The sequence below is a fragment of the Penaeus vannamei genome, chromosome 26, assembly GCF_042767895.1.
Source record: "Penaeus vannamei isolate JL-2024 chromosome 26, ASM4276789v1, whole genome shotgun sequence".
NCBI lineage: Eukaryota > Metazoa > Arthropoda > Malacostraca > Decapoda > Penaeidae > Penaeus > Penaeus vannamei.
The window spans coordinates 8,742,266-8,754,765 of NC_091574.1; the positions used below are offsets into that span (position 1 = coordinate 8,742,266).

At 39.2% G+C, this 12,500-nt stretch overlaps 1 protein-coding gene across 2 annotated transcripts in view; it reads right to left on the reverse strand.

Moving 5' to 3' along the window:
* Positions 1-5,859: 5,859 nt before the first annotated feature.
* The window catches only part of LOC138866705 (gamma-aminobutyric acid receptor subunit delta-like), a 47,471-nt gene continuing 40,830 nt past the window's right edge, over positions 5,860-12,500 (reverse strand). For both annotated transcript variants that reach the window (XM_070140028.1, XM_070140029.1), the window contains 3 exons: positions 11,560-11,741; positions 8,205-9,349; positions 5,860-7,897 (listed from right to left, as the gene is read on the reverse strand). In XM_070140028.1, coding sequence (XP_069996129.1) covers positions 7,152-7,897; positions 8,205-9,349; positions 11,560-11,741 — 2,073 coding nt within the window. In that variant the 3' untranslated portion in view covers positions 5,860-7,151. The remainder of the gene's footprint in view (positions 7,898-8,204; positions 9,350-11,559; positions 11,742-12,500) is intronic.

Below are 12,500 nucleotides of genomic sequence, written 5' to 3' on the forward strand. Positions count from 1 at the left end.
TGTTGTTATTATTATCACCATTATTAATAACAATTTTTATTGTTATTATTATTATTATCATCATCATTATCATTATTATCATCACTATTATTGTTGTTGTTATTGTTATTGGTATGTTATTATCATTATCATCATGATTAATAACAATATTTTTATTGTTATTATCGTTATCTTTTATTGTTATCATTATTATTATTATTATAATTATTATTATCATTATCATTGTTATCATCATCATTATCATTACCATCATCATCATCATCATAATTGTTATTATCATCATTATCATAATTATTATTGTTATTATTATCATCATCATCATCACCATCGTCGTTATGAGTATCATTACCATTGTCATTTTTCTATAATAATAGTAGTCACAATAGTAATAGTAATGACTTTTTTTTGTAATTATAACAATACTTAAATGATAGAAAGATTGGTATAATGAAATCGAGCGCATGAAAATAATGCGAGCCTTTTAAATGTCGTGGTAAGGCTTTTAATCTCTATTGCTTCCATATTTCTTAATTATTCTTAGCTGCTATTGTTTCCGTAATCATGATCATTTAATATTCATAATTATCATTATCACTAACGTAATTATCATTTGTCAATCATTATAATATTCACCTTCATCGTTATGCTTTTCATTTTCACTATTATATCAGGTGTGGCCAACCAGATGATCGCGATCGACTGGTCGATCACACTCCTGTACCTGTTAATAATTCGTCCTTCAGAAGTTGTCATGCAAATAGCTACAATATCATATCCAAGTACTCATGATACTTGGATTATTATATTTCTCTTTTTTTCTGGGAATAAGTTGTATTCATATTTATAATAATGTTACACTGTTGCAGTTACATTTATGGAATATGTTTGAATCTTAGGCTGGTAGATCGCATCAACTGTAGAAAAAGTAGATTATATCTCACAAAAGGTTGGCTACCCCTGTATTATATCATATGAGATGAGCATTTTATCTATGTTAACCCTGGAAATATTTTCATAGAGAACGAAATAACTTTGGATGGGAAACTAATGTATTTTTTTCTCCTCTATAGTATATTTTTGTAGTGCACATTTATTTACTAGGCGATTTTTGTCATTACAACCATTGTTATCAATCATAATTTCATCTGATAAATATTATAACTATTTTGGCGGGTTTTCTCCATCTATATCACTGTTTCCCTGTAAAAAGTAACTAGCCTAGCTTTATGTTTCGTCTAGCAAGTAGTTCTTCCTCTGCAGGTTCCTTATAATTCTCTTTCATCACAATTTTCTTCGGTCTTATCACCTACAATTTTCAACATTATAGATACTACGATGTTGCTAGTATACAAACCTACATTATTTTCCTTTCTCTTTGCGCATATTTCACAGCTGAAGAAATCCCTTCGTCCTTTCAACATAGGAACATATTCTGTGCAATACTGCGTCCATTGTTGTTGTTTTAAATGCATTCTAATAATCGTTTTCCTTTTACCTTTCTTTATCCTTAATCAAGATTTCGGCAGCAGAACCTAGAAGCTTTACTTTCTTGTAATTTGCAGATCAGGTCTTATTCCGCTTTCGCATTGGATTTTATCACGTCGTTTGCTTTTCTTATTTAGCTCTTGCCAGACACCCCGGCGACAGTGGGAGGCGGTCCCTGGCTGGGAAGCGTGTGGCTGCACCTTGTAAGTCGGGAAACAAAGTGGCATCCGGTACAAATGCTCACAATAGAGTCATTATAAAAAAGTTTTCCTAACTTTCTAACCACTTCCCTGATTTTTTTTAATTATTTTCTTCATTAAAATTTATGAACCAGAAGTGTGAGTCCGAAGTGTTACTGTTAGAGGATTCCAAGCCAGAGATCTCTGCGTGCCTAAGTATATATTTACACTTATGTAAATATATGTGCATTTTTGTACCTCCATACCCTATATAACTTTTTTTTCTCAAACCACCCGGCTACCCTCAGTGCCATCCTCGCCTCCCTGATTCGGGTGTTTGGCAAATCGCGCTCGTGCGTTGAACATTCCCCTCCACTTGTCCCTTTCCCTTCAGGTCGGGGCTGGATGCAGGACATTTATCCTGCCGAACTTTCCCCCTTGTGGATTGTACCAGGAAAGGGCAAATGAGCTATATAAAGAAGATAAGCGCATATATCCCGCAAATGTCCATCGAAGTAGGGAAATACCCGCTCGCACCAACGCGCTAGAGCAGAAATACCCGCCCGTAAAGCGAATGCATGTAGGGAAATGTCTGCCAGCGTAAAAATACACGCAGGGAAATAATCATCACTAGGTAATGGCTATGTCCGGCAAGTTAAAATCCTAATGTAGTCGGGGTTCGGCAAGTCGCACGCAATTTTGTCACGTGCAGTACAAGTACGTCGTACGTGCGTCGCATGTACTCACAAATGTTGACCACGGGCTAATCCGCAACTGGGATGTGCAAATACACACGATGATGGCGTCGAAACGTATTCTTACACGCATCAGGACATGGCGTGCGTACGATAAAGAGACTTCATTTGTGGCGCACAAACTTATATGTAGGTTGTCTATTTTTTCTTCTTCTACTTCTGATTATTATGTTTCCTTTTCGTACGAGCCATGCCGATATCACGCCGTACCTTGCACGGCCGTCGTACATTTGTTGTTCGTACGCGGCGAGACAGAAGTCCCTTGCATGTGTTCAGCACGGTGCGGGGCCATTCGCCGAGTCAATAAGAAATGCCGACGCTAATTTCGGGCGTGCTCCCTGATGCCGACACGTAGCACTAAGTATACCAATAACTCTGAGGATTCATCCCATAAAAATGCACATGTCTTTTACTCGATACGTGTTTTGAAGAAGAATTTTGAAATATATATTAAGTTTATTTTTTTAAAATAATACTAATATCAATAAAAAATCGTATTAGAATCACTTTAAAAGGCCGCTTAAACAACTGAGGAAAATAGATAGTATACGTGTTAGTAACTATCACAGCTGGGCTTGGTCGCGATTTCAGAAAGTGCAGATACGACTACTGCAATGGACATCTCATTCGTATTGTTCAGTATGTTGTTATCATCATACTTCTAACTATTGTTACAACTCTTATCATCATTACACACCATTATCACTTTGTTATCTGTGGTTTCTACCTTTGCTGTTTTGTTGTCTCTGCGCATGTTGTCTGTTTTACATCATTTCGCGTTTTGTTTTAGTCTCCCTGAGTCGTTCTCTTTGTTCCTTTTATATACTTTCGTTTTTACTGTGCCTATTTTTTTACGTTCGCATTGCTTGTTTTATTGAATTATAATTCACCATTTTTTTACCTATTTCATTTCGCCCTTTTTTATCATAAGATAGATTGCCTGCTGACTCATCCTCGAGGCACATCTTTTCAAAAGTCGTATTTGTACCCATTTAAAATTATTTTGATTTCCTCTTATTTGTATTTTTTCTCTTAATTTATGTTTCAACATCCCGCTTGATGTTTCTTATTGTATTCTGATTTTATTTTTGTGTTATTTTTACATGGCTGATGACGTCACAAAATGTATATCTATGATTTAGTTTCCCGCCAAATATAGTCAGTCTATAGCAGTCAGCGTTTGTTTCATTACCCCTCTTTTTGACCTGAGAACACCGGTTGCCAGTCTTGAGTGCTTGATATGTAAATATTTACTCGGAGCTGGACGTGATCTATACTCTTAAATGAAAACATGAACCTTTTAGTGATGCCTTAGATTTTACTGAATTTACTTTTGTTTCATTTATTCACCCTCCCCTCAAGAGTTGCCTGTGTTTTATTTCACCTTAGGATTTTGCGTGCTGTTTGTCTTTGCCATTTTTTAAAAATTAATTCTTTCGAGATGCACCTTCAGTGCTGTTATGCTACTGTATTTTAGAATTGTTCTTTTAAATCATTATTGACGGGCCTTTTGCCTGAGGATCACGGGATTCCTCTTTTTTCATTCATTCATTTTTAACGCAAGACTTTAGCGTAGCACTTCACTTTGAAGTTGCTGTCCTTTGTTTATTTTAGCCATTGATACACTTAAAGGGCATTTTTAGTATTCGCGCTACCTGGTTCTCTTTATCGTTAATTTTTACTGGTTGCAATTGATTATAGTTAACGTTAAGGAGATACGCACTGGAACTTGCCCCAAGATCTTTTTACGTAGATTCCCCCCATGCAACCACACCTCAAGGGGATCTGTACCTAAGAGTACATCAGGGATAGTGTGGTCCCTTACTAGTATATAGGCTGGGAATTAATGTTGCGGGACCCCTGGCCACGGATGCTTAGTTAAAACACCACAGAGTGAAATGAAAGATGAATGTATTCACAATTATTTATGACTAAATTCGCTGACACAAACACATGTATTGATATGAAATCATGAATTTAACTAAAGTATTTAAAAACATTCAAAACATTACCCAGATAATATGCGTTAGTAGAGATTTTTACTTTAGATCTCGTTCAGACTTATTGATTCTCATTTCTCATATTAGAGTCACCATTACGAGATATTTCCCCTACCAGCTGAGAAACAAGGAATAAAAAGAATACAGAGATCTAAAATATATATTGTTAATTTAGATAATTTTGGTCCCTGTAGGTTGTATTGAGACATATCCAGTACAAGAAAATGAAAAATAATGACAGAGATACGACGTATATAAAATGGTTTACATACTATCCTTTCCCTGTACACCATTTCTAAATATATCTTTACAATACAATATCGAGTTATACAGGTTAACACAAGTGCTTTATGTATGTGCCTTAAGTGGACTGTCCCCCTAAAGAACCAGAACCTAGGAATATGTAATTTACTTTGCAGTCCATTTCGATTCACATTCTCACAGAGAATAGAAGCATTCAATATCTTCGTATAAATATCCTTTGAATTTCTTTGAAAAAACTTACAGACTAGCTTTTAAATTATATTTCTAAATATTAAAGAAAAGTAAAGAATATCATACAAACACATTTTTTTGCATGGGCATTACGAATTAACAGCAAGTCTGATGGTATCATGATCATACAGACAGTAGCAAGCCAGAGTCCACGCAGGAAACTGAAAATGTTCTGGTAGCCATGGCACCATTATTAACAGAGAAAATGGTGTCCTCTGACAAAACGCAGTTGTTATTCAGGAGAATGGATGGTTAACAGAGTGGAAGGGATAAGATAGCGAGTCCTACAACCAGAAGAGTATAAATTGAACATGATAACAACTCTATATACAATAAAATAACAAAGAAATAAATCAACTAGTGGTGGCCACGTAAGAATCATCACCATTATCATTACCACAGTTATTATAATTATTATTATTAATATCAATATTATGATTATAACCATCGCCATCATCATTATTGTTATTATAATTGTGCTTATTATCCACATTAGTATTAGTATCGTCGTTATTATTATCATCATGAATATCTTTATCATGATTATTATTATTGTTATTACCATTATCCTTATCACTATCATTAGTATTATCATAATTGTTAGTGTTATTTTTATACCTATTATTATTATTAATTCTATCAATATCATTATCATTATTTTTATTACTACCATCATTATCATTATTTTTATTACTATCATTATTATCATTATTATGATCATCATTATTATCATAATCACCATAATCATCCTCACTGTTAATGTTCTTGTTGTCATTATAATCGTTATTCTTATCACTATTTTGATAGCGTCTACTCATAACCTATTCTCATTTACCCGAAGATGTAATATACAACATGGTGAAAGTGGGACTAGTTGTTGCAATTTCATCTTTTTTACCACTATCAAAAACTGACATATTAAAATAGAATAAAAATGCTCTTAAAATGACTTAATGTTTATTATTATTAACCTCGATTATTTTATCCTTAAGAACAAGGAGATACACATTACTAAGTCTTTGTATGGAACTTAGGTTATGTTTTACAGAGATAAGTTACTATATTTATAAAGTGAAAGAAAACCTTGCTAGAAAAAATTACCATTAATTTAGGTGCTGGGAGACAGTTTGGACTCCGCAAAGAAACGTATTTTCCGATCAACAGAAATTTCTAAAGATCAGTGAACAGTGCTGAATCTGCCTCCAAGTTCGTTTTCAGTAATAGTATTCAGTGTCGTAATCATAGGGATGTCTTATATAATCATGCTCATCTCCACACTTTGTATCATTTCTTTCGATACGCTACAATCATTTCTTTGGGGAGGACTTGGTCATTTTCCGCTGCAGTCCGGATACCAACATTCTTTGCTAGTCTGTCTCTCTTTTCCTTTCTGGAGACACCAGAAGCACTTCAGCGTCCAGGTTTCTTTCGTAAATTTGACTTTTCTCTTTTTGCGGGACTTTTTTTGCGGGAATTTCACCTTATCAAATGTTTTAGCAGACATTACTTGTGTTTCTTGTTGCTATTATGCTGCGTATTTCTGAAACTTGTCTTTTTGCACAGTGTAAACGCCTGGACCATTTTGTAAATTTCACTCTGTGATCTGTTTTTTGATTAACTGGTCCCTGGTCCATGGCCAAGCCACCCATATATTTTCAACACAAGCCATCATTACATTTATGCTCATCTTCAGTCAATCCAGCCAACTTATTAGATATGAACAAAACCATTAGTAGAAATGAAATTAGCCACAATGAGAATTGAAAATAATCGTGAAAATTACCATTAGTCAGCAGCTGAATGGAGGCATTCAGCTGCTGTAATAGCAAAAATAATGGCAATCAGATTATGATACGAACAAAATTTATAATGCTTATGCTTAGATGTACGATAAAGATAATACGGTTGATGTTATTGCTAGTGATGATAATGAAAATGACATGACAATGATAATGTCCAAAAGAGAGAGAGAGAGAGAGAGAGAGAGAGAGAGAGAGAGAGAGAGAGAGAGAGAGAGAGAGAGAGAGAGAGAGAGAAAGAGAGAGAGAGTATGTTATGTTTTGTTTCTCAGACGAATCAAAAGACATACGAAGTGTTCATGATAATATATATGAATGCGAATGCCGATTACACTGATATCACAGACATAGCTTGTGATACCCTGATGCAGAATCACGACAGAACACAAAAGGAGAAAAGGTCTATTACACGCCTTTCCCCTCCTGAGTCTTCGGTCTTCAGTCTTTCAGAAGAAACACGGCGACCCAGAACATGATATTGAAAATGACAACGGCGATCGGAAGGATGGCGTCCCTGTACCGCCTGAGGAATCGGTAGGGAATCCTTCGGCGCAGCAGGGGGGGGCCCGGGTTTTTGCTTTCCACGGGGGCAATCCGAATCAGGTTCTTGGGCGCTGTGCCCGTCAGTGCGTCCTCCTCTGCCACGAAAATGTGGAAGATGATGTTGATGAAAAGAAGGAAAATGATGTAGAAGAACCAGATGTCGATCAGCTTGACTTCGGAGGTCTTGGGGAGGGCGTTGGTCTGGTTGGCGAACAGCGTGTAGAGCACCAGCAGCGTCGTCAGGGACATGATGGCGCGCACGTTGAGGTCGCTGAACCTGACGAAGAGCGTCGCCCAGCTCACCAGCAGGAGGAGGATGGACGGCAGGAAGGTGGAGAGGATGGCGACGCCCGGGCGGCGGTGGAGGGCGAACTCGAAGGAGATGGCCGTCCTGGTGGAGTGCTTGCCGATCCGCGCGCTCTTCACCGTGTAGAGAGCCAGGTCCTCTTGGCCGGTGTAGCTCATCTTGCCCTCGGCGGTGGAGAAGCTGACGTAGGCGCCGTAGGTGGACGGCAGGTGGATGTCGATGCCGCACACCTGGATGTCGAAGGGGTACGCCAAGAAGCGCAGGTCGCAGGTGATTTTCGCTGTGTAGTGCTGGATGATCGATAGCTTGTTCTCTGACCCTGGATACGTGATGTCTGAAAAGAAAGCGAAAAGCAGGGAATAAGGTTGAGTAGCATCATCATCCTCGCTCTCTTTTTCAGTGCGTCCAGCTGGATTTATTTTACTGATTATTTTTTTTCTCTTATCTGTCTAAGAAATACTTCACAAGAGCAGGAATTACATCAATTAGATTATCAGCTTATAGACAAATATTCCAGGATCAGCTCTTACATTTTATTGTTAGAGTGAATTATTTTATTAATTTGTTTATTATTATCTAACACTACAGGTATTGCTGGGTGACTCAGCAGACAACGAAAAGAGAATGAGAATCGGTCTTACCCATGTCTTCGCTATTGTAGTCGGGGAAGGTGGCGTTGTTCGCCGTCGTCGCTACTACGCTCTCCTCGAGGAGCTTCACCTGGCCTCCCTCCAGATTGGTGAACTGGTACCTGGGCGTCCACATCTTGGCGGCGCCGGCACTCGTCAGGATGCCGCCCGACTCGGACAGGTGTTTCAGCGTGACTCTGTTGTCGGTCCAGGTGAGCACCACGTCGAACTCTAGCGTGATGGCCATGTTGATGTCGTCGACGCTGGCGATGCGCGTGAGAGTGAGCGACGGGACGAGGTACAGGGCGGAGTTGCTGGGTCCGGCCGGCGGGATCTGCCTCTGGTACTCTTTCCCGACGAGAATCATGTCGCAGTTGGCCTCGTCGCTCCCGTCGAGGCAGTCGTAGCGCAAGTTGCAGCGCTTATTGTGGGCGATGCAGTTCCCGGAGCGACACATGAAGTGGTACTGGCTGTTGCAGGGCGAGAGGCTGAGCACAATGCCGCTCCCTGGGGGCCGCCCACATAACTCTTCGTGAGTGACCCACGTGTGTCGTCCCAACGGGTAGGATTTGAGCGGCACGGTCGACAGAGACGCCAGGGTGCGGTTTTCAGCGACGCTGTGCAGCTTCCACTCCTTCTGCTGAGCGTTCCACGTGACCAGCATGTCATAGAAGCCGCGGAAGAATGGCCTCCCGCCCATGTACCCGTCGGACCTGAAGCGAGTCTGGTGTTCGCTGTCGAAGCAAAGGCCTCGAAGTCTGAGGAAGTCCGAGTACTGCACCTGGCAGGCGGTGCACCTCCTGTTGGTGTTGGTGCAGTCGGTGTCGATCCAGAAGCCGTCGACCATGAGGCAGGCGCAGTTGTAGATCCTGCCGCCGTGAGGGAACAGGGCGCCGAATCGCAGAAACTCGACGGGCTCCTGCGTCGAGAAGTCCCTCCAGACGTCCTCCTCGAGCTCGTCGCTGATGCCTATCCAAGTCTTCCAGGTGCTGGAGGGGAAGCAGACGTCGCTGAAGGGCAGCATTTCCTCTAGAAGGTTCTGGTTGTCGGAGTCTGAAGAAGGGGTGGCGACGGTGGCGTTGAAAATGTTGCAGAGAGACACCGACGCGGTGATGCTCCTCATCTCAGGGAGCATGAGGAAGTAGTGCGAGGAGGATCTGCGGGAGAAGGGAAAGAGGGATGGTGTTTCTGTCGAAAGAAAAGAGGCAAAAGAAAAAGAAAAGGGAACCACTATGGGTCATGGGGCAGGCTTGACAATTATGATAGAAACTTATTGGTATTAAACAATAAACAGAAATAGAGATGTACACACACACACACACACACACACACACACACACACACACACACACACACACACACACACATATATATATATATATATATATATATATATATATATATATATATATATGTGTGTGTGTGTGTGTGTGTGTGTGTGTGTGTGTGTGTGTGTGTGTGTGTGTTCATTGTTTTATAACAATAGGTTTCTACCATAATATATATATATATATATATATATATATATGTATATATATATATATATATATATATATATATATATATATATATATATATATATATATATATATATATATATATATATATATATATATTCGTTGACCAAAAACTAATTAGAAATTAGATGGCCTTCAAAGGTGGCCCTTTTATGTATTTGAAGTGACACCACCTTTGCATGCATGAGTAACGCCAGATATTTACAGTACGAACTACAATTTTGATCTTGGAAAAACAAAGAAAGGGTATTTTATCGACAATCCGACAACACTCACTCAGCGAGCCTATAATGAGTGTTAGAGACGCATTGAATAAATAAAAAACTTAGCCACACATCGAGACAGTCAGTCAATCAGTCTGTTGATCAGATAGAGGATAGTAAGCTACTAACTCAGTACCTATTAGTCCCTCGGTCATTGAGTCAGTCACTACATAAATCAATGAATAAATCTGTAAGATAGCCAGTCAGTTGTCCATTCTGTTCAATCAGCCAAACAATCAGATAATCAGTTAGTCAGTAAATCGGTTAAATATGTTCTGTCTTTCAGTCACTCAATCATTCAGTCAGTAAGTCAGTAACCGGTCAGTTAGTCAGTCAATTAGTCACTATATCAGCAGCCAGTTAGTAAGTCAGTCAGTCAGTGTCGGCAGCTACTAAGTCACCATGGGTCTGCTGAACATCGAATTGAACAGTATGCTCTATAAACATTTAAATTTCTGACGTCTACAATTAGCTATCAAAAGGGAAATGAAAAATAACCGTGAGTACTGTAAATATCTGGCGTTACTCATGCATGCAGAAGGGCCACCTCTAATGAGTTTTTCGTCGACGGATTTGAATCTTTCTGGTACAAATATTTTTGGGTAATTTTTACTTCATGACGTCAACTTTTTGACGTCATTTGATGCGACTTGATAAGAGCAGTCAAACAGTGCAGTTTGAAGTCTCAAAATAAAACTTAGCATCCACCAGACCAGAATTTTGAAAATCAATTCTGAAATGTATTCGCATTTTACGACCGTTCAATCTAAGATACAGCAATTCGCTATATAGCAAAATATAGTTCAGACGATTTGCTTTCGTGAAAAACTCACTTATTTTTTCGCTCAGAATCCGTCTGTGACAACGATTGTTACGACTTTGAAAGTAGTTTGATAGCCTATTACACCCACCGATGGATTGTCTTCAAGGAAACATTACAAAAATTCGTGTTCTTTTTTTCTATTTCGATCCCTCCCCATCTACCCCCTCGGCATTGGTCTGAATTATTGCAAAACAAGTCGGTGCTCTAATTTCCAAACCATTAACCGGTTGAAGTTTTCACTTGACACACTTCTTCATATCATGCTAGAGTCCCAAGAAACTAAAGGGCGTCATGTGATTATGCTTTAGAGTCGAGGTATGGGCGTGGGAAAAACGCGAAAATGGCCAATTTTTCCATGTTTCTTACTACTGCGTTTTGGCAAGCGGTTCAGTTTTCTGGTTTAGGACCACCTTTGCGCTTGCCAGCGCAGTGATACACACACACACACACACACACACACACACACACACATACATACACACACACACACATACATACACACACATACATATACATACATACATACGCACACACACACACACACACACACATACATACATACATACATACGCATACATACACACATACGCATACACACACACACACACACACACACACACACACACACACACACACACATATATATATATATATATATATATATATATATATATATATATATAGAGAGAGAGAGAGAGAGAGAGAGAGAGAAAGGAAGAGAGAGAAAGAGAGAGGGGGCGAGGCAGGCAGACAAACTTTAGTACCTGCAAAATGTGCCGATCTTCTCCCACTGCTGCTTCACGGGTCCCACGACCTCGAGTTCGGTGACGTCACTGCTTAGGACGTTTCCCCGGCCAACCTCCTGACAGGCTGCGATTCTGCCAACCTCTGCCGCTGTGAGCGCGCGATCCCACACCGAAAGCTGCGTCATGTCACCCATTAGGATCTGGAAAACGAGGCTCATCAGGATTCCTTCCATCAGAGCAGGACCTTCAGTGGCTTATCCTGAAACAAAACATGAAGTTGGTTGACGAATATAGGATGCATTTTTGCGATATGTGTCCGAAACAGATCGGAGTTGCAGTAAGTGTTTCATTGATGGTGTGAATTGTGATGCCCGCCTGTGAGGGGAAACTTTTCATTTTATTATCTAACGTTCGTCGTGTGCCGGAAAATTTATTGTCAATTAGTAATGGATATCTGGATGATCTTTCAAGTAAACTAGAAATAATTAGCCAAAAAATAATTGATTAAATGGTGACGTCGGTCATGATTATATGTCTGAAATTTATCATGTTTATGGAGTTTTACTGGATATTTCAGTCACAGAATTTAAATGGTGGAAGCATATCAGTCTTTGTCTAAAATCAATATGTTGCTAATGTACTTGATAGTATACCTTTTCGACTAGCTTGCACTGAATGTTTATTTCTTAATGTAAACGTAAATAATTAGACATTTACAAATGGCATGGTATATAGGCCTACCAAATGCAATGGGGAGAAAATCTGGCCCGTCTTATATATATGACATTATTTTCTGAACTTTTGAATGTCAGATTATATTAGCAATTTTATCTGATTAATGTCCAGTCATTCATAACTAATTCCTCTTCATTAACATAATTTCAAGAAGCTCTGGCGTCCACCGATTGTTATTCGTTCCCGACCCAATGATTAGATATGGATATGTGACGTCTTTCACA